This window comes from Clinocottus analis, unplaced genomic scaffold (genome assembly GCF_023055335.1).
Source record: "Clinocottus analis isolate CAN_PGR_092001 unplaced genomic scaffold, fCliAna1.0.p SCAF_4, whole genome shotgun sequence".
NCBI classification, from domain to species: domain Eukaryota; kingdom Metazoa; phylum Chordata; class Actinopteri; order Perciformes; family Cottidae; genus Clinocottus; species Clinocottus analis.
In genome coordinates, this window is record NW_027176153.1 from 7,430,794 (window position 1) to 7,457,167 (window position 26,374).

At 45.9% G+C, this 26,374-nt stretch overlaps 1 protein-coding gene across 6 annotated transcripts in view; it reads left to right on the plus strand.

Annotated features, from left to right (window-relative positions):
- The window catches only part of tns2a (tensin 2a), a 47,930-nt gene that overhangs the window by 12,634 nt on the left and 8,922 nt on the right, over window positions 1-26,374 (plus strand). For 4 of the 6 annotated variants that reach the window (XM_068596745.1, XM_068596747.1, XM_068596746.1 and 1 more), the window contains exons 2-17: window positions 4,661-4,766; window positions 5,881-5,918; window positions 14,953-14,991; window positions 15,446-15,487; window positions 16,641-16,690; window positions 16,829-17,012; window positions 17,229-17,279; window positions 17,389-17,511; window positions 19,328-19,392; window positions 19,810-19,893; window positions 20,944-21,056; window positions 22,887-22,947; window positions 23,839-23,914; window positions 24,266-24,395; window positions 25,936-26,001; window positions 26,179-26,295. In XM_068596745.1, the coding sequence (XP_068452846.1) occupies window positions 4,661-4,766; window positions 5,881-5,918; window positions 14,953-14,991; window positions 15,446-15,487; window positions 16,641-16,690; window positions 16,829-17,012; window positions 17,229-17,279; window positions 17,389-17,511; window positions 19,328-19,392; window positions 19,810-19,893; window positions 20,944-21,056; window positions 22,887-22,947; window positions 23,839-23,914; window positions 24,266-24,395; window positions 25,936-26,001; window positions 26,179-26,295 (1,345 nt within the window). Of the gene's footprint in view, window positions 1-4,660; window positions 4,767-5,880; window positions 5,919-6,683; window positions 6,773-14,952; window positions 14,992-15,445; window positions 15,488-16,640; window positions 16,691-16,828; window positions 17,013-17,228; window positions 17,280-17,388; window positions 17,512-19,327; window positions 19,393-19,809; window positions 19,894-20,943; window positions 21,057-22,886; window positions 22,948-23,838; window positions 23,915-24,265; window positions 24,396-25,935; window positions 26,002-26,178; window positions 26,296-26,374 lie in introns of those variants that run through there. The other 2 variants (XM_068596748.1, XM_068596750.1) reach the window with 2 other exon arrangements.

Here is a 26,374-nt window from a genome sequence, read left to right on the forward strand (position 1 = left end):
GTGAGTGTGTGTTTGTGCGCAGCTTCTGTGTCTGTGTCTGTTTTCTTCCTGTGGTCTCAGGTAGCTGTTTACAACTTTGTGTCACTTCTGTGGAAATGGAGGCCCTCTTCCGCTGGCAGCTCAAATGGTCACATGTACCTGTGTGTGCTGCTGTCTGAAGGCAGGCGGTCCCGGTCCGGTTCACCTGCGTGCATCAACAGCACGAGTGACTGAATTCATTGAATGGATTTCCGTTCATTTCCTGCTCAGTGGATGATCATTGAGTTCATGTTTTGAACGTCCCAGCTCGTGTTTCTGTCCGGCAGCAGCAGTGATCTAACTCGGTGACTTTATTAGCCCACGTCTTGACAGATAACACATGTTTCTACCAGGGGAAGATGTTTTTCATCCGTTACAGTGGTGACGGTAATTACTATCCTGGGGTACCGGACTCAGCATCACAGGCTGTTGTTTTTTAAGTACTTCTACACTTTACGCTCTTCCAGCTGTTTTCTGCTTCCTCTGTTAAAATCCCCTTTAAAGTTGTAAACCTCCCTCGCTGACGCTTCCCTTTGCTGCACTTCCTTTGTTGTGAAGAGTTGTTTGGAATTAAGTAGTACTAGTTAACCAAGGTTGCTTTCTTTATTTTGAGGTGATGTAAATGTATTCTGTTGGGGATTTGCTTTTTCATTATTGCGTAAATAAGTGAATGTTAAAGTTGCTTAATTCCAAATACAGAGTAGTGATTATGGCAGCAAACAGCTATTAGCTAAGTAAATATATATCCTGTATATATGGAGTAATCATACAGGCCGTATTGCTAATGTGAGTTCTGCACAATGAGCACAATGCTTCTGTGATTCTGTGTAGCCTAAAATATTAGGCCAAGTGGCTAGTTTAACTGGCTAACACGACACTATGGCTAGCATATATTTGACAACATAAAGGTAATTTCTGTATCTCAATCATAGATTGTGTGTATAAGAAGTGATCGTAGTCACCATGACTTTACCCGTTGGTTTGTGGATTGACGTATGAAGTCTTGAGTTTGGAGATTGTGCTATTGCCATCATGGATTACAGCCGGCGCAGTAATCTCTGTTTAATGGTCTGTGTGACCCTAAATGACCATAATTTACTGAATGACTTAAAACCAGATATTGAGACATAAACTCATGTTTACAATGTTTACTGAGGGAATAAATCAAGAGAGAAGTAGAGTCCTTTTCTCATAGACTTCTATCCAACCAGACTTGTTTTGCAACCAGAGGAGCTCCTGAACTAACTGACTTGTTGACTTGCCAATGAACTTCCTGTTGAAAATATAAGCTTTACAACCCCCGTCGCCTGGACCTCAGCGCTACGCGCAGCTGTGGACCTTGTGCTCCCTGAGCTGGACTGCCGGCATTATTGTTAACCATGTCTGATTTCCATGGTCTGCAAGCAATGTTGGCAACCCACCCGACCGGTCTCGGAAAACATGGACCCGTCTCGTTTACCAAATACAGTTCACTCTCATTCCAAAGGCCATTTGGTAGACGTTCTGGTTCAGGAGCTGTTCACAGGATTTTTCGTTTTATGGAATTGTCTTTGAGGCCTCCATGTTGGCATTAAAGCTTGTCCTATCAAATGGACCAGCTGTTTCAAAGGTAAATAATTAACTTTGAACTAAAATAAGTGTCTGCCTCAACAATCCTGCAGCCTTTTTAGGAGGGAAAAAAGTCCATCATATCAAGTTGCATTTGATTCAGAAAGGCAACACTCCTTCCATAACATTGGGAAGCTCATTGTTTCTTTCTGCACGTCATGCCTTTACACTCAAAATCCAGTTTACTCGCATGAACCAGAGTACAGCAGCTCATCCGCTCAGGACTCTATACAGCATTCAGTAGCGTAGCGGTGTATCACTGTCTGACCACGAGTGCCTGTGGTCGGACTATATCGCAGTCTTGATTGTGTCTGTAACCAGAAGAATGCTGCCAACCTCTCAATCTCTGTGTTTATCTCTCAGCCCACATCACCACTGCGGTTTAGCTGACAGTAACTTGTTGCTTTTTTAAAACTCAGTGTATAGCCTTGTGTGTATATGTGTACATAGCCTATCCACACACACTTTAAATCATTGCACACATTCCCAGAACAAAAGGAATGCATACTACAGATTACATCAACAACAACATGAGAATCATTTTGCAGTTGTTTTGTGTTGTTTTGTGTCTGTGTCGAAAGCCAAGGCAGAGATAACATGATGTTGTTGACATGGCGGAGCAGCATTTGGCACGTTTTAAGGGTTCAGGAAAGTGTAAGGTTGGAGAGATGACTCAAGAATTCATCACAATAGGATCGAGGTAAGAGGAGTACCTTTCATGAAGTCTGTGCAGATTTTTGGCTTTTGTTACTGCGAAAGAAGTGTGATCGAGAACAGGCAAAGACACGCTGAGTCAAACACAGATGAATGAAACCGTTGGAAATGGAGGATTTTACAAAAGTAATGACCACACAGTTTGTAAATCTCAATCCCCATGACCACACCGTATTACATACCAGCCCACTCGAGCCACCCACCCGGTTCCTGCGTCCAGCTTGCTGCGGCCGTGGCGCACACCTGAACGCAGCTGGCAGAGGGCGATGCCAGGCAGGCAGCTGTCCAAACACGGCCCAGTCCCGGAACAGAACAGTCCAGAGCGGCAGGATAATGGGAAAGGAGTGTGTAAACAGCAGCCTTTCTCTGTTACCAAGGAGGAAAAGCACGCACAGGAAACAAAGCAAAACAAAAAAAAGCGTTGTGTGTGTCAGGTTAATTATCCAAAGCTACAGACTTGTGGATACCGGGTTTTCTCGTTGTAATGGTGTTAATGGTCGGAGCGGTGGTGTGTTTGCGCTCATATTTGCTCGAGAGATGTTCCGATGCCATTTTTTCCTACTGACGCATGTATGCCGTATATTACATAAAAACACAATTCAAATATTTAGGAAATAAATTTATGTATTTGCATTTAAATGTTTGATTCAAGTAAGAACAAAAAATGCACATTTTTAGTCAATTAAATTCATTCTCTAATATCCATTTAATATTCCTGTGACATTTTCAAACAACTACATTTTACAAGACTACATTTAAACATCATGATAGTGTGATAATTTACATTTGCACAGTCCTCATTTTTCCTAAAAAGGGCAAAAACGCATCATAATGCAACTCCATGCAACCCCCGTTACTGCTAGCTGTTAGCGCCATTGTTTTAGCCAAACAGGACTGTGCTGCTGGCTGCTAACAGCTAACCGTAACTAGCTGTCCAACTGCTTATTTACACACAGAATTGTTGTTCACAATGCATCATCATCATCATCAGTTTGCACATGCGCAGTACGGCTCTGGCAGGATGTACAGATTGGATAGCGAGTGACGCATGTTGTTGTTCTTCCTGTGGACCATGAATGAGCTGATGAACGATATGACTTGATGTGATATGCGCTGGCGTACTTGCTGATACCCAATCCAGTTCTCCTGGTTGTGTCGAAGGCCTTTACAATACCAGTATTGCTGTCGCAACAACCTCCTCTCAGAGGAGTGAACGGATAAAACATGTCCTACATCTTTGACTGGACTCCTGCCAGTTTCCCATCAGCATTACATTGAACACATCGCGAGCTCACAGGCTCACCCCCACACTCACTTTTCTCCTACCATCATCTAGCCATGCAAGAAAACATGCTAAGCAATCCCCATACTTAGCTCTGAATTGTTAGAGTGCTCATGTTCAAAGCCCCCACTGAGTCACGTCAGGCCCAGTCATCTGTAGACGTAATCCCATGTTGGGTAACAAAGGGGCACTGGGCGGGAAGGTCTACCACAAACACACGCACACATCCCCGTAGTTCTCTCTTTGTGAGGACCCTCATTAAAATACTGCATTCCCAGGCCCTTTAATCTAACCTTAACCACCAATAAACCCTAATTCTAACCCAAACCGTGAAAGCTGAAATTCTGAATTGTCAAACGGGGTCCTTTTGACGACATGGGGACTGACCACCCTCAACTTGGTCCTCACAAAGATAGACGTACAAGCACACACACACCAACTGAGGTATACACACTCAGTCACATTGTGACAAACATGGACATGAGAAAGAAATGCGGTGAATAATTAGACCAACACATTTGCTCCTTTTTTTTCTCTTTCCTAAACCTAGAAACACACACACACACACAAAAGGATTATAGAGTGGTGTGGGCGGGAACCACCAGGATTATTACTGGAAGACATTTACAAAACCAGAACAGGGGTTCAAGAGGCAAAGGGAGTAGAGGATGGATGTAGTTTAGTTGTGCACATACATTCCATGCACCCACGTCTGTCTTTCTCACAAGTTCAAGCTGACAGTTCTAAGCTCTTGTCATCATTACAGACGGCAAACTCACACGCCATTAATTCTTCTTTCTTTTTCTCATTTCGTGACAAGAGTTGGGGAAGTGTCATCCTGTCTGATAGAATGATAGAAGAGGACAGAGGGTTAAACTCTTGGATGGAGGTCAAACAAGGATTCTTGCATTTGTTTCCAAGAGTAGGCAGCTCCACAGACTGCGTTGCCACGTCTGGTTCTGTGCTGTATCAGGTTTCTAACTGAGCCTGAATCTCCCTTTCGCTTGTGTGTGTGTGTGTCTGTGTGTGTGTGTGCAGGGGGGGAAGGGAGAGCCACACGTCTTCAAGGAAAAGACCTTCAAGAAGAGGCGACAGTGCAGCGTGTGCCGCCAAAACGTGGAAAACGCCGGCTCCTTCTGCAGAGGTAAATGTTGTGTGGTTGTCAGCAGTGGTAGTTTGGTCCCTCTGGACCGAGTGAGTCCGTAGGGCCGAGACAAAACAGGGTAAGCATCGCCGTGGCGGGCTGCAGGATGTAGGCCGTGTCACGTATGAATAACCGAAGGGCTGTGCACACACCAGCTGCGTCACGTCGTTTGATCCCTGTCGCACATGCTAGACGTCGACAGTCTGACAAAAGGGAGACAGAGGCCAAATCTGGTGACAGAATGGGACAAAATAACTGCATATCAGCAGAGACTGTGTAGAAGAAGTGTAGTAATCATGACGTCATTCATTGACTAAAGTTTTGAAGCGTCGAGTTTGGCGCCTTCTTGGGTTCAAGTCCTCCAGAGGGTAGAGCTTAGCACAACCAAACACTGAAGAAGGCATTTTTGTGACATCAAGTTGTAAAAATGACATTTCACGAACAGAAAACACACTGTGAAAAAGTTAAAGTTGTGAGACTAAAACGCGGACAACTCCCAGACCAGACAACGCCATTGTAGCGACCTGTCAATCACAAGGTAGCCCCTCCCTAAAGCATACACTATTTATGGTCTATATAACTCTAAATGGACCATAATTTACTAAATAAACATCATGCTTCATTGAAGAAGACCTGCAATTAGAGATTAAGACATAAACTCAGATTTACAATTTTATAAATTAATAAATCAAGAAAGACATTTTCTCATAGACTTTTATACAATCAGACCTCATTTTTAACCAGAGGAGTCGCCCCCTGATGGCCATTAGAAAGAATGCATATTTAAGGCACCGCTGCGTCGGCTTCGAGAGTTTCATCACGAGCCTGATGCGTCTACCTTGTAAAATCACAATAAGAAGAGAACTGGTGTTTTAATCCCGGTGTGAGATTAGGAGGATGCAGAGATTATGTATTTCACGGTATTATAGCAGGATGATGTCAAGATGTTTACTTTTTAGTATTTATCAACTAAACTAATGGAGAGTCTTGTTGCGTTTTTGACATATACAAAGCACGGTTGACCTTGTTACTTCATGTGTAGACTAAACTCATACTTTAGACTCATTTTATCCTCTTTCTCCCCCCGCCACCCTCCCCTTCTCATTCCTCTTAGTTTGCAAGACAGCCACCCACAGGAAGTGTGAGGCCAAGGTAAGGATGCACCACACACACGCTTCCAGAGCATGGCCTCACTGTGTGTCTAACCCTAACCCCATATTTTGATGAACGTAACAAAAAGTACAACATAACTGGGAAAAGGCACTGATACTTGTAAGCCATAAAAGGATTATGTCTGTAAATAAATAAGCATTGGTGACATAGTTCCGGTAGTAATGCCGGTAAATCTTTCCACAATACATACGATGCAATTCCATTAAATTCATACAGCTTGATATAAAGTATTGACCACTGTCGTAGAATAAACTGTTTAAAGTCACCAGTCTTGACACGACCTTCTCTGTAGCAGGTCAAAGGACCCTACTAATTCAAGGTTAAGCCCAGATGCTGACCTGCTAATCTTAGTGGGTCCCCACCCCCCTCTCCCCGGGAGGAAGCCAGCATTGCTGTATGTTCATGTGACTGCGCTGGACTCCAGGAATAACATGCAGATGCGTATCTGAGCTGGTTCCATTGGCCGCTGTGCCAGCGAGGTGTGAAACCACGAGTGACAGCGGCGGGAGTGTCGACGGCTCTGCTCGTACGGAGGCCCGCTCGGTCGCATTCCTCAAAAGGTTCCGCGAGCCTCGCTCCGACCCCACGCTGCTGGCCCCGTGAAAGGATCATTGACGGAGGGGACGGCGTGATGAATAGACAGAGGGATGCAGAGGGGGAGAATGCCGGCCGCGGCCAAAGTGATGAAGAGTGGGGGGGTATAGAGGCTGAGGCAGGGAGCCAACAGGGCGAAGGAGAGACGGCCAGGGCCGAAGGGCACATGGCAAGGACGGGCCCTCGTTGCCTCGACGTCACGCCGTCCCCTCGTCTTTTATCTGAGAAGAGCCCTGAGGGTGAGATCACAGTGAAGAGATGGCGTCGACGCAAGCTTTGAAATCACGCTTTTCACCGCAACTTGTAACGTCTGCTTTTATCCTTGTTTAGGGTCTACGAGTTTAAGGTTTTCTTTGAGTGGCATTGTGGGAAAGGTGCCTATTTACTTAGCTGCAGAGTTATGGTCTTCACACACCGGGGATTTTATGTATTTTTTAGCCATTCATTTGCACATTAATATATATTTTTTCGAACCATTGTTTCTGTCCTGAGTACTGCACACAGACTGTGGATAGGTAGAAAAGTGACTGTGAAAAAAAATGCTGTAGCGAGGCCGATTATCAGGTCATCTCATTACTAGTAATGTTATTTGCTCTCTTAAGCTAAAACCAAATATGCAAAAAGAAAAGGAGATTCCTCGCTCCCCAGAAAGGAGCGGCTTGCTTGTACTGTGAGGCCTGATGTCGAGCTGTTGACTGGTTGTTGGAGACGGATTTCCATCGCCGCTGCCCAGGAAGGGAGCGGTCGGATGTCCATCAGTTGTTATCTAACCTGGTATGTATGTCGAGGGGGGATCTGTGGTAGGACGGAGCTGAGGACGCCCTCCATCTGTTACACTGTGAGTTCTTACGTTGTGAGGACAGAGACCTTCTCACTGGCCACGCTGATCAGCTTCAGCCCTCCTTTCCCACAGGCGCTTATTAGTCCAAGGTGTTCCCCCACCCCCTCGCTCGCACCTCGTTCACATTTGTCAGTTATTACCGATGACCTTGTGTACGAATCCTTCCACCTTCACCCTCCTCCACAAGGGAGTTCCACCGCGTGTTCATGTTCGCTCGCACATCTGGAGGTCCGTCATCTGTGTGCCATCCCGCTCTCCGCGGGCTCCCACTCACGCTTCCGCCCGGTTTGCCGTAAGCTCGGTGACAAATCTTTTTAATTGATGCCACCGGTCTGCTTCGGCTCTCTTGAAAAAAAGCTTCACTTCCGTCTCAAACTCCCCCTTCCAGAGAGTGAATGATTGGGGATGATGTGTCCATGTTTCCTGTCACTGTGTTCCCCACTCTTTGCCCACAACAGCCTCCAGCTGACTCATCTCTGTTCTGTTGCAAAACACACACGCACACACACACACACATGCACACACACACGCACACACACACACAGACTGAAGAACAGAAGGTCATCAACTGCTTTATCGCAGCATGTTCTCTTTCTCAGATCGCCGTTCCTCCTTATCTTTGATCCCATGTGGAAAATCTGGTCTGCAGGGATTTGAAGGTTGGGGAAAGACATGGGGAGGGTTGGGCGGGGGTTTGGTTGGAGTAACTGTGGGAGGAGGAAGGATTAGAATTAGTGAAATTCAGCCCGTGACGAGTTGACTGGCATGCCGGCCTAATTAGGCCAGAAGAGGCATTTCCGGCGGTCAGAGGGGAACAGACGGAGAGAGCCAGGGGAAATGGTCCGCTGAACGACGGCATGGCTCAAGACCTTGGGCTCTTCTTGGCTGTCTCACGAGCAGACATGGGATTGACTAACTGCCACACCTAAGTAGACCGGGCGTGACCACTTTGAGTTTCTTCTTGAGATCAACGCGATGCCAAAACGACACTGACGTTGTTTGCCGATAATTCTTAAAACGACACACGTGACCGCTCTCTTTAACGTTGTGAAAACGGATTACAGCGTTCAGCACGTGGTTGATAGGTGTGAGGTTTAGGCAACAGAACTACTTGTGGTTTGTTTAGTTACTCAACAAGTTTACTTTTGGTTTCGCACGGGACGTGAACAGTGGTGTCCGAGGTGAAAGTCCTGTTTGTTTGACCCCTCCTCCGTCCCCCTGACCTTCCCCCCCTACACCGACTCTTTTCGCTGCGTCAGCCAACTTCCCTGTCTACTTCCATCGTATTTGCTACTTTCACTGCAGGTTGCCGCCTCACAGCAAACGTAAATGCGTTATTTTCTATGAATGAAACTACAAACACTCTTGAGTACCTTAGCATGATTACATTTATAATCTTCTCTACGAACTGTCCAATATTTTTCGTCTTTCGCAAGCCAGCAACACGTGTCAATTTCCGTGTGTCTTTGAAAAAAAGGTTTGGTCCTGCCAGGAAACTACCGCTGGTCCGTTGGCTAGGTTCAGAACAAATCGTTGTTTGGGTTCAGATACTCCACAAGTGCCATAACCGCATTATGCAACTTATGTGAAAAATCACATCGCCGCCTGGGAGAGGTCAAAAGAGAGAGAGAGCCAAAAAAAAAAACATGCAGTTAACGCACGATTAAATAGTTAACGCCGTTAAAGGATTGCCAGATTAACGTTGCGTTAACGCGTTAATCTGCCCAGCCCTAGACAAGATATTACATTCCTGGTATACTTACCATCCATCAATAAAATAACAATATAATTCAATATATCGATCTACTTGACTGTCTAAACCATGCTGCAGATGATTGGCAGAGCGTGTGTCTGTAAGTACAGTTCCTGCTTCGGGATCTCGTCCTTATCTCGGCGAAAAAGAACAAAACCAACATTTGGACACGAGACCGAGCGGAGAAGTGCTCCTCTTTACGAGAAGCGGATGTCCAATCAAGTCCAGATAGATGAAGGGGAAGTGGGGGCGGACGCAGGGATGAGAGGAAGAGCAACAACGTTTGATGTTTCGCCAACATAAAAGGACAGTTGCGGTTTGGAGTCCTGCTCCCCACTTTATTTTTAGGAAAGAAAACCCATCCTAGATGAGAGGGCGACAGCGGGCGAGGTGGGGAAAAGTCTGCAAACTAAACTTACTGTTACTCTTCCTTCGCTGAAGCCGTTTCTCTCAGGTCTGCATCACTTTTTATATTTATTTTAGTCCGGCGAACAGAAACAGAACAAAGGAAGCACAGAGGAGGCAGAATGATGGCAGTAATGTCAGAGCAAGGGCCCCGATTTTTTTTCCACACCTCAAACATCACCGCTGACTTCTACCACTCACCCTCACACTACGGACTTCCTGTCAAATCGGTTTCCTGTGATGCTGCTCCAGGAATATGTCTCTCAGTGCTGTCAAAACAGCGTAGCGTTTAGCGTATTACAAGTCTCAGGTTATAGCAGATATTCCCCTGTCCTCCTAAGCTCACCTCCTCATATGATCAAGCCGCCGAAGCCGTCCTGATCGAAGTAACTGCGCACAAAGTCTGCCCGAGTGTCTTAACGCTGTCGTGACGCCCCGTGTTGGCTCGGGCACAAGAGACGAATCTCACCCCCGGACCACTTCCTGCTTTGTTTATTTACCCGCGTTTATTCTCGTCCGGCTCCGTGCTTCCAGATGGGCGGACGTCTGCATAACTTTAAGAGTAGATCTGCGCATGTGTGTAGATTGTTCACCCCCCTCTCCCGAGCTCCATAACAGGGAATTGCTCCAGGGTGCCGAGTCATTAAAAGGCTCCACCGCAGGGAACGCACGTGTCTTGCGATGTCTTCGGCCTCGCTCTCCGGCTGCTTTGGATGCGAGGACCCAAACGGCTGGGGTCAAAAAACAAAGTGTGGGAGAAACATATTGAGTCCAGAGGTGTTGTTTCTGCTCAGCCGGAGGCCTTGAAGTCCCTTCGCACTGATACAGCATGGCTGCTTTTTCTCCTGAAGAACACCATGTCCCGATTTAAGTTTTACATTCAACATGTGGGGTGCATTGGACGGGCCGGTCGTGAAGCTGCGCCAGGTAACCGTGCAGAAGACGGACCATCTGCCTGCCCACCTGACAACTTTGAAGTTTGAAGCGACACAGAATTAGTTTCAGTCTTTTCCACGCACGGTAACCACGAGGGCTTTAGTTAGCGGGTGGATACACACGTGTAAACGTCACGTAAATAGAGTATGTGATGTACCAAGCTCAAGTCCCAACTCACAGACACACACACACACACACACACACATTCCTTGTTATGTATTTTCCTCCTGTTTAGAGTGATTCTTATTGGCTCAGCCCGCTCTTTTCTTTTCTTTACATGCATTCCTGTTACAGTTCATCTGTGTGGAATTCGAGCTCTGACAGGAAACAGGTGGAAGACATTGAGACGTAGCACGTTGCTCAAACTCTTGACCAGCTATCGCCTCGTGTTTTGGTATGTGAAAACGGGTGGTGAGCCTCTTCGGTACATTAACCCTTAACACCCGCTCAAATTAGCCCGTCAGTGGTCGCTGAACTGGATGAGGACGTGAGGTTTTTGGGCTCCGCTAACCACTCCAAAAACCAGTCCGCCCGTCTCATTCCGGTGAGCGACATCACAGAAGCCGACAGCGTTTCTTCAATTTTTGTCCACCTGATCAGACCCGGATGTTAAAAGGTCAAAGGTCGGTGCGCTCTCCCATAAGCTGCTCTTTGGCCAAAACATAATTTAGGAACCAAGGTCACATTTGAATTTAATACGTTTTGAACATTTGCAGTTTTGAATATCAAATGAAAATTAAGATGTTTTAATAAAATCAAACTGCAAGCTATGCAATGAATTCCACAATATATTCTCTCACACACACACACACACACACACACACACACACACACTGAATCGCTCCCAAACTGGCGGGCCCCTCACACACACCCGCTCCTCACACTAATAACATACCAGGGCTGCTACCTCACCCCCTAGTTATCCTTCTCGGAGCCCACAGCTCTTTAGCCGCGCGTCCAGAGTGGAGAGCTGTGCATTATCCATTGGCCATGCTGCTTCTTTGATGGATCAAAGAGCGTGTAAAAGGAGCCGGGGCCACTGCGGCACAACAACAACTAAAAACGTAAAGCGGAGGAAGATGACGGAGGGCTGGTCGGGTGGAGATGAGGAGGGAAGAGGGCAAGGAAAGGGATGGAGGAAGGAAGGACGTTTTAGGCGTGTAACGGGGCAGCTTGAATCTGGAGCAAGTCAGAACAAGCTAGCCGAGGGACCTTTTGTCTCCTTCAAGGATATTTGGTTTCCGGGGATCAAATCTGTGTGACCTTCCAGGTTGTTTTTTTTTGGACACTTGGAGACTGTGGGGACCAGCAAAAACTTGAGAGAGAACAACAACGACGTAGGTTCAAACTAAAAGGAAGGACAAGAGGAAGGCAGACAGGGAAGTTATTTGTTAGAAAATCGATTGGGGGAGAACAGAAAAGGGGGGGATCGAGAGAAGGGAAAGGGGAGAGGATGGTTTGGAAAAATTAGAGTGAGGATTAAGAACGAAAGAGATTGAACAAATAAAAGATGGCGGTAAAGGAAAAAAAGTGGCAGGAAAAAAGAGAAAAAACGAAAACGGGGAACTAGAGAGTAGAAGTTTTAGAGGAGCTGAAGTTTTAGAAACACAACGTCGCAGAAAAGCCCAAGGAAAAGGGGGGCGGGGAGGAAAAACCAGAGCTGGATGAGACGAGATGGGTGGAGGTCGACTAGCAGGAAGTTTGTGCGTAAGCGTTGGCCCGGGGAGATGGAATCTGGCCGTAGTGTGTTTGCTCTGGCTTAGAGGCCGCCCTGCTCCCAGTGCCCAGTGAAGGGGGCCAGCTGAGGAAGGAGGGGGGGAGGGGGTGAGGAGAGGGGAGGGGGGGGTGACGCCCAAGTCTATCAGGAAAATTAAAGCAGTTAAGCAGGCGCCAAAAGCTGTGGTCGTCCGAGAAACCAGACCCAGGAGATGATTCCTCAAGGGTTTTCATTTGTCTCGTATGGAGTTTGAAAGCTGGATTTTTTTAAAAAATTTTTTAGCAATACCACCAGATTCCATTGTGGCTTTTTACAGAATGTCGGGCCGAGCGGGGAATGAGTCCGTTGACCCCAACGGTGATGCGCAGTGCTCGCTGAACCTCCCAGATTTCAGAGGACTTTCCCAAATATACATCGTCCTCGCTTAGTAGAAAAATGGATTTCCCCTCCGTCGCAGTTTTCTATGTTGTGCAGCTTTCCCCATTTCTGATCACTCACTTCTAAACAAAAACTAGAACTAACCCAACGCATTATGAGGTCAGACTGTCTCGCAGTTGCGTAAAAAAGCCTTGATGCGGTCTAGAGACGGCGCCCGTGTTTCGGTAAATGCAGTGATCTTCATTGAGCGAATGCAGGAACATGCAAACAAACAGGCGAATACTTTGGCAAAAAGTCCCAGGATCCCACGGGAATTCATGCCGGGAAAAGTGACGCCAACCGTGACGTTATTACTTCTTGGCTAGGTCTCACATCTCCACATTCAGCCCGGCATCCAAATGTGGACATGCGTTGGGCAAAATGACCGCTATCTGTAAAGAGAGAGATTTGACCGGGACATGAAGTCGGGTAATTGCTTGCTTGACGTGGCAGTTGGGTATTTAGTTTACAAGAATGATAGAAGCAGGGCGCAGCATGCTAAGGGCCCGGGATGAAGCCCGGCCCTGCGGTGTGCAGAGAACACAGAGCCGATGGAGAAACCGCACATGTGTCTCGGCAGATGAGTTTCACATGTCGCCGCAGAGGCGAGCTCGCTGTCTTTTATAAACCAAGACTTTTAGATGTGTACAACACAACACATTGTTTCACATGCTCTGATTTTAGGAATGGAATGAAACTTATCTGCATCAGCCGAAGGGAACTGAGAAGAATCAGAGCCCGACCCGAATTCATAATAATAATAACACAACACCACAGGATACAATTTTAGATACATTTTTTTACAGACAAGAAAAAAAATCGTCGTCTGATGGCCGGACCTGACCCCGTTTCCTGCGTCTTCTGTCAAACGAGGCGAGCCTGGATTTAGCTCACTATCTGTTCCTCTGGCTTCCTGTTGATGCATGTAGTTACGTACGGGCATCGGTAAGAGACGGGGCTGGACTGCTTGAGAAAGACTAACGTCAAGAAAGAAAGATTAACTGGACGACACACACACACACACACACACACACACACACTGTGGTGACACACCCGCAGGTTCAGGGCCTGTGCAACTTCCCCTTTGTGCACAATGAGATATACACAAGCCCTTGCCCTTTTCCTGTATCCAAATAAACAGTCCAAAAAAGGGCCATGTTGCAGGAACTCTGCTGTGTGTGTGTGTGTGTGTTTGTGTGTGTGTGTGTTTGTGTGTTACATAAGCATGACTGGGACCCCCCCGCCCCTACTTCATTAGGGCTGCTGTTGGGCTCCTGCTTCCTTCGGTCACAGTCCACTGACCGGTCGGCCCATATCAGACCTTGGAGTTAGAGGCGTGGCTGTGCTCCTCCAGCTGTGCCTTTGGCTTCGGCGCGCTTTACATTTTACAGAAACGCTGTCCAACATCTGCTGCACTTGTGTTTACCTGATGCTTAAGTGTGTCTGAGTAGTTTCACAGACAGTGCTTGGAGCTCTTCAAAGTGTTGTTCCCCGTGCGAGGCCGCCCACAGCTCAGCTGTAAGTGGTGAAATACTGTCTTAATCTTAGAGTTGGCCTGCGTTCCCTGTGGTGGTTGACAAATTGAGATACAAGGTAAAAATATCAGGATTCTTTTCTTTTCTTTTTTTTCTTCTTTGGCAATTACACATGATTTTCCTGTGCAGCAATACAGAGGCAGTTATTGTCGATTGTAAATCAAGAAAATTATTTATTTTCCCCCCAGGTTTGGACTCCTGAGCTGCTCGGGCAACAAACATGAATGGCTCCATTGCTAAACTAAGCGACACATATTAGCCAAACATTCAGATGTTTTCTTAAAAAACGTTATAACGTTAGTTAGTTAATTAGTATTTTAAGTATTACCCGTTTAATTCCTTCCCAAATGTTGTATGAGGGGATTGATACCAGTGTCCTGTCCTCTCCCGAGGCTAGATATGATGCGAGCAGACGGTTAGCTTAGCTAAGCACAAAGACCAGAAGCTAGCAGCTCGCCTGGCTCTGTCTGCTTCATAATACAGCAACCAACATCTGTAGAATTCACTAATTGACACACTATGTCTCTTTTGTTAAACCCTGTACATTTTTTTCTCTCCAAATTGTCATGATTTTATGTGCTTAATTTTTCGTTATGCATGGCCTGATTGAGCATCATATTCAGTCGATACATAAGAGTGGTGTCATGCTTCTTATCCGCTCTAAGCAAGAAAAGCGAACAAGTGGTTTCCCTACTCCTATAAGATCAGATTTCAGATTCTATTTGTGTTTTTTTTTTGTCTGAGGGACCATCCACCACCTCCGACTCCTTCCCTGTTGCATTGATGTGTAACGTCTGTCCCCCTGTGTGTTCCAGGTGACCTCGGCGTGCATCCCGGCCCCCGCCAATGACCTGGTAAGCGTCCTCTTCTTTTCCTCGGTAGCATTCAGTGTACAACGAGTGGTTTCCCCTTCTCCGCCGAGCCTTATTACGAGGTATGGTTTCCCCAAAAGAAACACTATGGTTTCCTCGGGCTGAATTCCTTTTGGGAAGCTGAGCGCTCAACCCGGTTGGAGGTCGCTTTCATTCCTGGAGCACTGCAGGATTCCAGCCTCGAAAGAAAAGAAGCTAAAGAAAACTGTGTTGATGTTGCTACAGGAAGTAGTAATGTTTATCCATTAGAGACTCTGTTTGTTTAATTAACTCTCCTTTCCTTCCTCTGTTGCCCTCCTTCTTTCCCCCCTCCCTCTCCTCGTTCTTCCTCTCACTCACCTCCTTTCGACCTCCTTCTTTTGCCCTACTTCCTTCCCGCCATCCTCTTTTTTTCTCTTCCCCTTTGTCATGTTCCCACCCCCTTCCATGCATCCAGCAGCGTAGAGGGACCGCTCCATCCCGAAACATCCAGCACCTGGTGAGCACACCTCCCATTCTATCTCCTCGTCCTCCGAAACCCCACACCTTTTTTTCTCTCTGTATCTTCCCCTTTTCCTTACCCCCCCAGTATCTCTCTTGAAAATGTCCAAACCCGTTTCTGGCTTCATTGAATTTGATTCGGCACATAGACGGAGCTGTGCTCGGGTTCGAGTCAAAGGTGGCGTTGAATGTGCTCAGCAGATCTGATGGCAGTCTGAGGACTCGATGACGAGCCGATATCTCAGCCAAGAGGAAACGTTGCCTCATTGGAAGAACGCCAATCTGTCCGGCGACTTTCATGGCGATCAGCCCATCAGATCTGATGTTTTGTGTGTCAGAGGAGATGATCGGCTCTGCCGGTGACTGAATGTTAACATTGTTGTTGGAATAATGTTTTAACATGTATTGATTGAGGGCAGTGGTTGTCTAACTTAAAGTCTTGCATGAGAGAGAGAGGTATGATATGCAACAAAGGTCCCAAGGCCGGAATCAAACCTGTGTGGTTGAGGTTATCTGGCATGCGCTATATGCCCTTAGCCACTGTGTATGTTTAGCGTTAAAATGTGTGTTTCCGCCCACTGGTGCTCGTGGATGGATAAAGAAGTTGACGTTAAAACCGCGCTGACCTCTGAATGTTAACTTTCAGAGTATTAACATAGCAAAAAGATATAGCAAAAAGCCTTTGGGACGACTGTAGCTCAGCATGCCTCTCTTTTGATCAGAGGGTCGGTGGTTCAATACCCTGCTCCAATCGTCCATGTCCATGTGTCCTTGAGCAAGACACTTAACCCCCAATTGCTACCCCTTGCTGTGTCTACTGTGTGTAGAGCAAAAATGTAAGTCGCTTTGGATGAAAGCGTCCGCTAAATGTAATGTAAAGATATGGTGGAGTAATGTCTACCCTCAGCGAGTGTTGTAATACTCAGCGAGTGTTGTAACACTCAGCGAGTGTTGTAATACAAGCGCCTTCATCCAACGGCCGGCTCATCGCCTATCAGCATTTAACCATAGACATATATAGTTGATATGGTTGACATATGTACCGGTTCATTGCGGGGAAATAGATAATAAAAGCCTTTGAACCTGACTGCACCATGTGTTTGGGTCATGGGATGGCCTCATTTACCAACCTTACCTTCTTTTTCCCACAGGGGTCCACCAAGTCGCTGACCTATACCAAACAGAGAAACACCCTGCCGAGGTAAAGGTCATCTCATTCAATGCTCACAACGACGACCTGCTGTCGAAGTGCCAGAAAGAGAATGACTGACGAACCATGTCAATGGGTTTCCACATCTGCTCCTTCCGGGGTTTCTTTTTTTCCTCCCCGCTCCTCCAGGAGCTTCAGCGTGGACCGTGTGATGGAGAGAGTGATGGAGCGCCACTACGACTTCGACCTGACCTACATCACCGAGAGGATCATTTCCGTGTTCTTCCCCCCGAAGCTGGAGGAGCAGCGGTACCGCATCAACCTGAAGGAGGTGGCGGCCATGCTCAAGTCCAAACACCAGGACAAGTTTCTGGTGAGGGGGCAGATGGAGCGCCGCATAGTAATGACAGTGGTGGTTTGTCTCGTTGCAGTGTAGATCCTACGTCCCTCCTCACGGTTTGATTCAGCACAGGAAGCAAACTTAGCAACCCACAAACTATCAGTCTGGTTGTGTTTGTTTCTGCCACACCCATGATAAAACTACTGAAGGGATAACCGACCACACTGATAAACATCTTTTCTCCTTTAGCTCCTGAACCTCTCCGAGAGGCGCCATGATATCAACCGGCTGAATACAAGGGTAGGGCCTTTCTCTTTGTAAATCTCCTAACAGAATTCAGTTTAATGCCTTTTTTTTTTTTGGCTTAACCTTCAACCACACCACTCTTCCCCTCCGCCTCAACCACCAGGTCCATGACTTCGGCTGGCCCGACCTCCACGCCCCACCGCTGGATAAGATCTGTGCCATATGCAAGGCCATGGAGACGTGGCTGACCTCCGACCCCCAGCACGTGGTGGTCCTGCACTGCAAGGTCAGAGTTCAGGGGGGCCGCCGGGGTTTTCTCACAGGCTCGGAAACGGGCGGAAGTATCGGAGCGCAGTAATGAGTGAAGTTCTGTAATAAAAGTGGAAAGTGCTTTGGGAGTAGTCGATGTAGCTTTTAAAAGCCAAGCTGGATGTCAGCCTCACACTGGCTACATCACTTATCCTTTCCATCACATTTCTGATTATTGAAGAAAATACCTTTTTAGATACTCACACTTCTTTAAAGCGTTAACGTTGCAACGATTACCAAGGAACGACGCAGCGGTCCCATGAGAGTAAACATACGAGGCTGTGAAGGCTGTGAAGGCTGTGAAGGCTGTGAAGGCTGTGAAGGCGGACTAGTCGATGTGATGATGTTTTGTCGTCTTATTTAAGAGACTTTTTTGAAGACACGTGTTTCGGAATTCTTGAGAGGGTTTTTACTGACGCTTTCTTTATTGTACATACAAAACGAGACACCAAAAAAGAGGTCAATGGAAAATTTAAAGTGTTATACAGATGCCTCATCAGCTAAATGTAATCAAACTATCAAGGGGGAGAGTTCTCTTCATGCAACATAAGTGTATAACTAACGGTGTAATTTACCAGAAATAAATATTGTTTTGTGTGTAAAATATTGGAGTTAAAGTACAATATTACCTTTTGAAATGGAGCAGAGTAGAAGTATTTATACTTTGAAGTATTTCATTTAAGTAGGTTTACTTCTACCCCCGTACAAGTACATCAAAATGATACTCAAAATAACATAAATTGTAAATACTCAAGTACATCAAAAAGATACTAAAGTATGCCTAATGTACTTTATTGCACTCCACCTCTGCCAGATATAAAAGGCTGTTAATACAACACGGAGCAATGTTACAGACACAAACAACCATGAGTGCTTATTTATTATTAGATGCTGCGGCGGCCATCTTGGGTAAACATGAACGTGTTTACCTCACTTGCTCGTGTTCAATCAACCGTAATCTCTCCATTCACCATGTCTGATGTAAAAATGCTCTAAATCCAGTTGAATATTGCAGTGAAAATATAACTTGACTAAAACCAAAATTGCAGAGTGCTGCATGTACTTCAACGAACCAGAAAACAAACCCTACAATCTGCCTCACGCTGCGTCAACTCCGTGTTCAACTCCATCGTACGTCACGCTGCCAGGAAACAAGTGTTAATGTGAACCAAGCGGTGACCAGCGAACACCGAGCTCCCACAGCTTGTCTGGGCAGTTTTTTTTAAATTTATCGGTTTTGGTTGAGTTTAAATGCTGAAACCAGACTGCTGCTGTGGTCCGCCGGCTTCCCAGAACATTCCATCTCCAGGAGATTCTCTCTCAGCTGCACATCACGTCGGGGTCCAGAGGAAACACAAACTTTGTTTTTTTTGTCAATAAAGAATCTTCCATCGAGCGGTACGCAGAGCAAAACCAGCCTTAATGTGCGCGCCGGGCCGCAGCTAATATTTCCTCACTATCGAGCCACGCCAGACAGTCGTGTGTTTTGGCGACAATGTGAACAAATTTCATCATAGAAAGTTCAAACTGACCGTGGAGGGGTATGGAGGGGTCGCTTTAGGAGCATGGAGGCTGGAATGTCTTCGGAATGCGTCAGGAAGTCAGGAGTGACAAAACAAACGCCACAGGGAGCTTTTTAATTTGAATTCAGCGCTGCTTGTCCCTGCCGCTCCGTCATTTCTCCCTGCAGAAATGATACCGCCACATGTCACAAGATGTGAAGATCAGCTCATCGTGACTTCCATCTCTCTCTCTCTCGCTCTCTCTTCCTTTCTTTCTCTCTTTCCCGACAGGGCCACAAAGGTAAAACGGGCGTGATTATTGCAGCCTACATGCACTACAGCAAGATCTCCGCAGGGTGAGTGTGCATCAAAAGCCAGTTTGACCTTTTTCTTGTTCAGAATATCAACGCGTGGAACACAGCAAATGTTATAGATGCGCAAAGTCACACTGGATTTTAAGGTCAACTTTTCACAGAGCCATGCCAAGTATGTTGGAAAACTGGTGCATCTAGTAGCTGATGCGTTGTAATTCAAGTATTCGCAGCACAATGATTTCCATTCACGCTTTTGTTGATGGGGCGCTTGATGAATTAAGCCCAGTGGATTTTGCGCAGGAACTGTGGAAACGGGTTCATCCTGTGGCCAGTGCCAGCTGTATCCTCTCCATGTACTCTCTGGCATCTGGAGGGTCTGGTGCAAGGCCCATGATGGAAATTGTTGGCTCATAGCGTGTGTGTGTGTGTGTGTGTTTGTTTGCGTGCATTTATGTGCAGGGCGGACCAGGCTCTCAGTACTCTGGCCATGAGGAAGTTCTGTGAAGATAAGGTGTCCTCTTCCCTCCAGCCGTCCCAAAACAGGTGAGGGGAAGTTGGGGCGCTCTTCGAGGGAATTGCACATGCATAATGCATCTCCAGTTAGCATCCTATGTGAGGGAAAGAGCCCTCCATGTTCAACTGCTGTGTTTGATTCATCTATAACCTTAGGTTTTTGGTCTTTTTCACGTCTGACATTTTTGGGCACTTCACAGTAGGTGTAAATAAGATGGCCGATGCCTTTCAGCTGCTGCAGTTTGAGGCTCCTTGTATTGTGCATGTTGGTACACTTGAATAGAACTGGGGGATTGTTAATATTATTAGTGATACCAATAGCTACCCGGGCTCTTCCTGCTGAGACGAGTCAAAATGTCTCCTGTTAAATATGCGCATAAAACACTCAAAATCAATGTAGGGAAGCGATGTGATAGACATCGAGAGTAAAGCAAATGATAAAATAATCATAATAACATAAAACGTACACTAGAGAGAAGGACACAGAACAATATCTTTGCATTCTCAAAGAGAAAAGAAAATAGTTTTAACACTTTAGGGAATACACCTTTGTGCTTTCTTGCCGAGAGTTAGATGAGAAGATAAAGTCTGTATATAGCTAGAAGCAGCTTAGCTTAGTTTAGTTTAGCATGAAGACAGGAAGCAGGGGGACACGGCCAGCCTTGGCTCTCGGTGTCTGAAGTTCCAAAACACTTCCAGTCGCCGGAGAAAATGTTGACATACGTAACGCAATGTAACACTGCAACTAGCAGAAATAAATAATAACTGTCCTATGCAGACTTTCTTAGGTAACATCAAGTAACAACTCAACTCCCTGAATAACGTTCAACAGTGACAGCCACAAGACATATGATGTTCTTTACCGACGGGCAAATCGTTTTAGGAAAAGACTTCGGAATATGTTTTCCTGTTTCTTTTCCCTGCCTTGCTGCTTTGAGGAAACTGCTGTTGACTGTTTGACAACAGCATGGTCCGCTTCGGGACTGTCATCATGTCTCTTCCCTCGTAAAGAAACTTCTCCATCTGTTATTGTTGTTCCATATGTTGTTCTCACTCGTATCATGCATCTGTCTCTTTCAGGTATATCTATTACTTTGGTGGTCTTCTGTCCGGGGCGATCAAGATGAACAGCAGCCCTCTCTTCCTCCACCAAGTCCTCATCCCTTCACTCCCCAACTTCCAGGGAGAAGGAGGTTTGTTTAGTCTTTTTAGCCAAATCACCAGATATAGTTACGTCATTGCACCGACTATATAATTTCTACAAATTATGGGGCCGAGTTTAATAAATGTGAGGAAGCACCTTTTAATGTACAGTATGCCTGGGTGGATTTTAAGTGGAAAGTACTAACGGCTCGTAGTAGTATAAGTAGTAGTAGCAGTAGCAGCAGTAGCAGTAGTGGCAGTAGTGACAGTAGTAGCAGTAGCAGCAGTAGCATTAGTAGCAGTAGCAGCAGCAGTAGTAGTATCAGTAGCAGTAATAGAAGTAGAAGTAGGAGTAGCAGTCGCAGTATTAGCAGTAGTAGCAGTAGTGGCCGTAGCGGCAGTAGCGGCAGCAATAGTAGCAGTAGTAGCAGTAGTAGTAGCAGTAGTAGCAGTAGTAGCCGTAGCAGCAGCAGTAGCAGTAGTAGTAGCAGTAGCAGTAGTAGCAGTAGTAGTCGTAGCAGCAGTAGTAGCAGTGGTGGCCGTAGCGGCAGCAGCAGTAGCAGTAGTAGCAGTAGTAGCAGTAGTAGTAGTAGCAGTAGTAGCAGTAGTAGCCGTAGCAGCAGCAGTAGCAGTAGTAGTAGCAGTAGTAGCAGTAGTAGCAGTAGTCGCCGTAGCAGCAGTAGCAGCAGTAGTAGCAGTAGAAGTAGTAGAAGTAGTAGCAGCAGTAGCAGCAGTAGTAGCAGTAGAAGTAGTAGCTGTAGCAGTAGTAGCAGTAGGAGTAGTAGCAGTAGGAGTAGCAGTAGTAGCAGCAGTAGTAGCCGTAGCAGCAGTAGTAGCCGTAGCAGCAGTAGCAGCAGTAGTAGCAGTAGTAGTAGCAGTAGTAGCAGCAGTAGTAGCCGTAGCGGCAGTAGCAGCAGTAGTTGCAGTAGAAGCAGTAGTAGGAGTAGCAGTAGTAGCAGCAGTAGCAGCAGTAGTAGCAGTAGAAGCAGTAGCAGTAGCAGTAGCAGTAGCAGTAGTAGTAGTAGCAGTAGGAGTAGCAGTAGTAGCAGTAGTAGCCGTAGCAGCAGTAGTAGCCGTAGCAGCAATAGCAGCAGTAGTAGCAGTAGTAGTAGCAGTAGTAGCCGTAGCGGCAGTAGCAGCAATAGTTGCAGTAGAAGCAGTAGCAGTAGAAGTAGTAGCAGTAGTAGCAGTAGTAGTAGTAGCAGTAGGAGTAGCAGTAGTAGCAGTAGCAGTAGTAGCAGTAGTAGCAGCAGTAGTAGCAGTAGCAGTTACATAGTTTTATTGTTTGGACATAAAAACTCCACGGCATAGAAAAGCATCACAGAGCTCTCAATATCAAATAAATAAGCTCTTCTATGGGACGGTCTGTGGGTTACACTTGCTGTCTTTGTGGATCCTCACAGTTCATTTTGTTTGTACCCCCTGCGGCGTTTCTGAGAATAATGCAACGGGGGGAAAAAACTATCATCAAATCATGACGTTGCATCAGATAACGGCAAAGAGGAAAGGACATCTCTTGTTTCCTCGATGTCTTTTTCCTTACATCTTTATCATTATCTTTCTCCCTCTGGCGGAAAACACAGACACAACTAAGTGACCGGAGATGTTCCCCGTCTGTCCGTCCGTGCTGATAACATATGATATGATGTGATGTGATGGTGCTCTGACAGGGCTTTCCCTGCTGGATCACAGCAAGGCTGCTGACCGCAGAGCTCTCATAAGTGGTCACATTCACCCTCCACCCACGCAAACCATTCTCGTCTTGTTTATCTTTAATCTGTTCAGTCCAGAGGGGGAGGGGCAGACAGAACATTCCTCAAATCTTTATGTCGACATTTCTTGCTAAGTCTAAATTTCTCCCCTTCTTTTCCTCCTGCTAGGTTACTACCCTTTCCTGAAGATCTACCAGTCCATGCAGCTGGTCTATACTTCGGGCATATAGTGAGTCTCTCCTGCTGTCACATGACCAACTGATGGCCCAGATCAGGGCGTGCTTGTTGGCTCTGGGGTGTTTTTTGCTCATGAACTGAGGTTTCAACACCGTCACAGAGGGATTAACGAGATAGGAGCAGAGGAAGTTACACAAAGGGCATCCTTCTTCTTCCCATGCAGCTTTGAACTCGTATCTTGATTGTTTACCTCAAGGTCTGTCCAAGCCATCACACAAGAACACGGCCACTGTCGAGTGAAAACATGATGAGAACGCCGCTGGGAATTGGTCATTTAAACCAGCGGTCCCCAACCTTTTTTTGCGCCATGGACCGGTTTCGTGTCATACCATAGTTTCACCGACCGCCTTCACAGTGTGGGCGATAAATACAACATAATACATATGACTTAATAAAATGATACGACCGGCATGAAGCAATTATAAAGTGCATAAAGAGACAACTCATTACGCCAAATTAGTGGGAGCTCTGAGCTTGTTTTTCTGCTACGAGCCGGTCGGTGTGATGGGAGACAACGTCACTCGACGTGTGTTTATGTCCTGTTAACCTCGTAAATTAGAGCTTTATGTCCAGTCCACTGCTTAATTTAAACCCGCTTCACAAAGACAGGATGTTGAAAATTGAGGCAGCGTTTTCAGAGCTTTTTTGGTGATCTCAAGGATACTCCGCCTTTTATTTTAATCCAGAACACAAGTTGAAACGGACTTTTAAGTTTCATTTTTGGGGTAACTATCACGTTACATGTGTCAAGAGGTTACATCTGAGGTTACGCGATTTAAACAGGAGCCTGTAACACACGGACAAACAAATCCGTTGGCCACACACTGCGTCCCTGACATCTTTGAGTTGTTTAACTGGTTGTTGTTTGCTGTGTCGTCGACAGTGACCTCCAGGGCACCGGAGGCCGGCGGCTGTGTGTGACCATCGAACCGGCACTGCTGCTGAAGGGGGACATCATGGTGAGTTCACATAGGAAGGAAATGACACAACAGAGGAACCCATGGCATGGGTGGGGTTGCGAGCACGGCGTGATCGCTTTTTATCTTCGACGGACAGGATAAATATTTATAGAAAGTACTTTTTTTTTTTTACTTTTGCCATATCACATCTCTGAATTCTACATTTTGGTCTGGGAAAAGGTTTATAGTCCCTTTGTCCCTTTGTTAACAACGAGTCACAGTTTGTTTGGTAAAGTGTGGGTGCCGCTCCGTTTGGAGCACAAAGCCTTCGATGTTCTGCCCAAAGTGCCTCGGTATCCCACATGCATGCTGAGCTGCGGCGTCTTCACCGCTCTCTGCCGCCCTCTGCAGGTCAAGTGCTACCACAGGCGAGCCCAGAGCGCTGACAGAGACGCCGTGTTCAGGTTGCAGTTTCACACCTGCACCATCCACGGGTCCCAGCTCTGGTTCGGCAAAGGGGAGTTGGACGAAGCCTGTACTGGTATGTACTGGTTTGTTCAGGTGGCATCGAGCGTGTTTTAATCCTCTTTTGGGAAGAAGGTATTATATGTAGTGTGGGGTCTGTGGAATGGCGACAATTGTTTCAGCAATTGTTTGTGCATGCTGGCTCACTGTGTTTTGACACACTAAACAGAATGGAAACATAGTCATTTGATCAATTACACCTGTGTTCACCTGAAAAGTCAAAATTACATTTTTCTCAGGAATCTGTGTGAACCATAAACTAAAATTAGCTGAAAAACAATAATAAATATTGGATATACTGTATAAGTGGACACAAACAATACTAAAGACAGCTAATGTGGCTTCATATTTGCTGGATGTGTAAACGGCTGGGCTACAATAAATATGATCATTTATCGTCTTTTTAAATAGAATCGTATTGTGATGATAACATTTATATCAAGATTCAAGCTTATCCTCAAATTTAGGAAGAATCTGATGTGAAATATTTTGAGGTAGAATTATTTGAAGATTGGGGTTTTGTTTTTACATCCCACTTTACATAACCACTGCGTTCAAAACCATAATAAAGTGTTGTGTTCATTTTGCACTAAAGTTCATAATTAAATGTAATCTGGTATTAGCTCATGTGGTTGCTTCTCATGTCGGTAGTAGAACTAGTTTGTTTGGCTAACAGAGCTAACAGCCAACATAGCTAACAGCTAATGGGTCTAAAATAGCTAACAGCGCTAACGGCTATTGGGTCTAAAATAGCTAATAGAGCTAACAGCCAACATAGCTAACAGCTAATTGGTCTAAAATAGTTAACAGAGCTAACAGTTAATGTGTCTAAAATAGCTAATAGAGCTAACAGCTAATGGGTCTAAAATAGCTAACAGAGCTAACAGCCAACAGAACTAAGCACACAGCAGAAAAATACTCTTGTAATCAGCTGTGGTGGATGCAGACACACCTGGCAGAGAGCCGCTCTCTACTGAGGGCACTTATCGAGTTGCTTATGAGTAGATCTTATAAATTGTTGTGGGATAATCATTGCGTACAACTAACGGACGTAATCTTTGAAAATAACCATTGTGAGAATGTGTTCACAGTGGGCCTCAAGGGGCCTCACGTCACTGAGGTTGATAAATCCCTTAATAGTAGGAGCTTAATCTCCCTCCTGGACATAATGACAGCTCCCTGGAGGCGAGTACATCAAGGATGAGTTGTAGTGGTGCAGGGAGTGAGGGTCTAAGTACCCCTCAGAGAGAGTTAGTGAGCGCTGGTCTGCTGCTCTAGTCTGTAACCAAAGCGCTCATTACCTCATTTCCTGCCTGGTTTCACTTTCTCTGTTGTGTATATGGTCTTCAGTCCATTACACCACACTCACTTTCAAATGTGCATGAACACACACCATTGTGTATTCAGGTAACTCGGTATTTGCACATACTTGAAGCAGAGACCATGTTTGATTCTGTGGTGTAGTAAAACAGGCACATGGGGATATTTGCCGTGTTCTTTGAAAATTTTACCACATTTTTCCCTATATGTTTTGTTTCTCGTTCACTTCTCCCCAGATGAGCGTTTTCCATCTGACGCCACAGTTGAGTTTGTCTTCTCCTCTGGACCTGAGAAAATCAAAGGTGGGTTCACTCCACATTCTCCTCAATAGCTCCTTTGGAAGTGTAGTCCATATTGGTCAAATGTGAAGAAGATACACTGCTTTAAATGCTCAACTGCTCTAATAAAGCTTGTTAAAACATTGAAAATACTTTTGTTAAACATGCAAACAAATGTAAAGCCGATGTGTCTCTCTGCAGGTCGCGAGTACCATAAGAACGACCCGGCTGTCACAGTGGACTATAATACCGCCGACCCTGTGGTTCGCTGGGATTCCTATGAGAACTTTAACCAGCAATACCAGGACAGCCTGGAGGGTAACACACCAACAGTTCTGCTCACATCCAATCTCAGCATGATTTCAATGTCTTCACTAAAGAGTTGGCAGACGTTCGT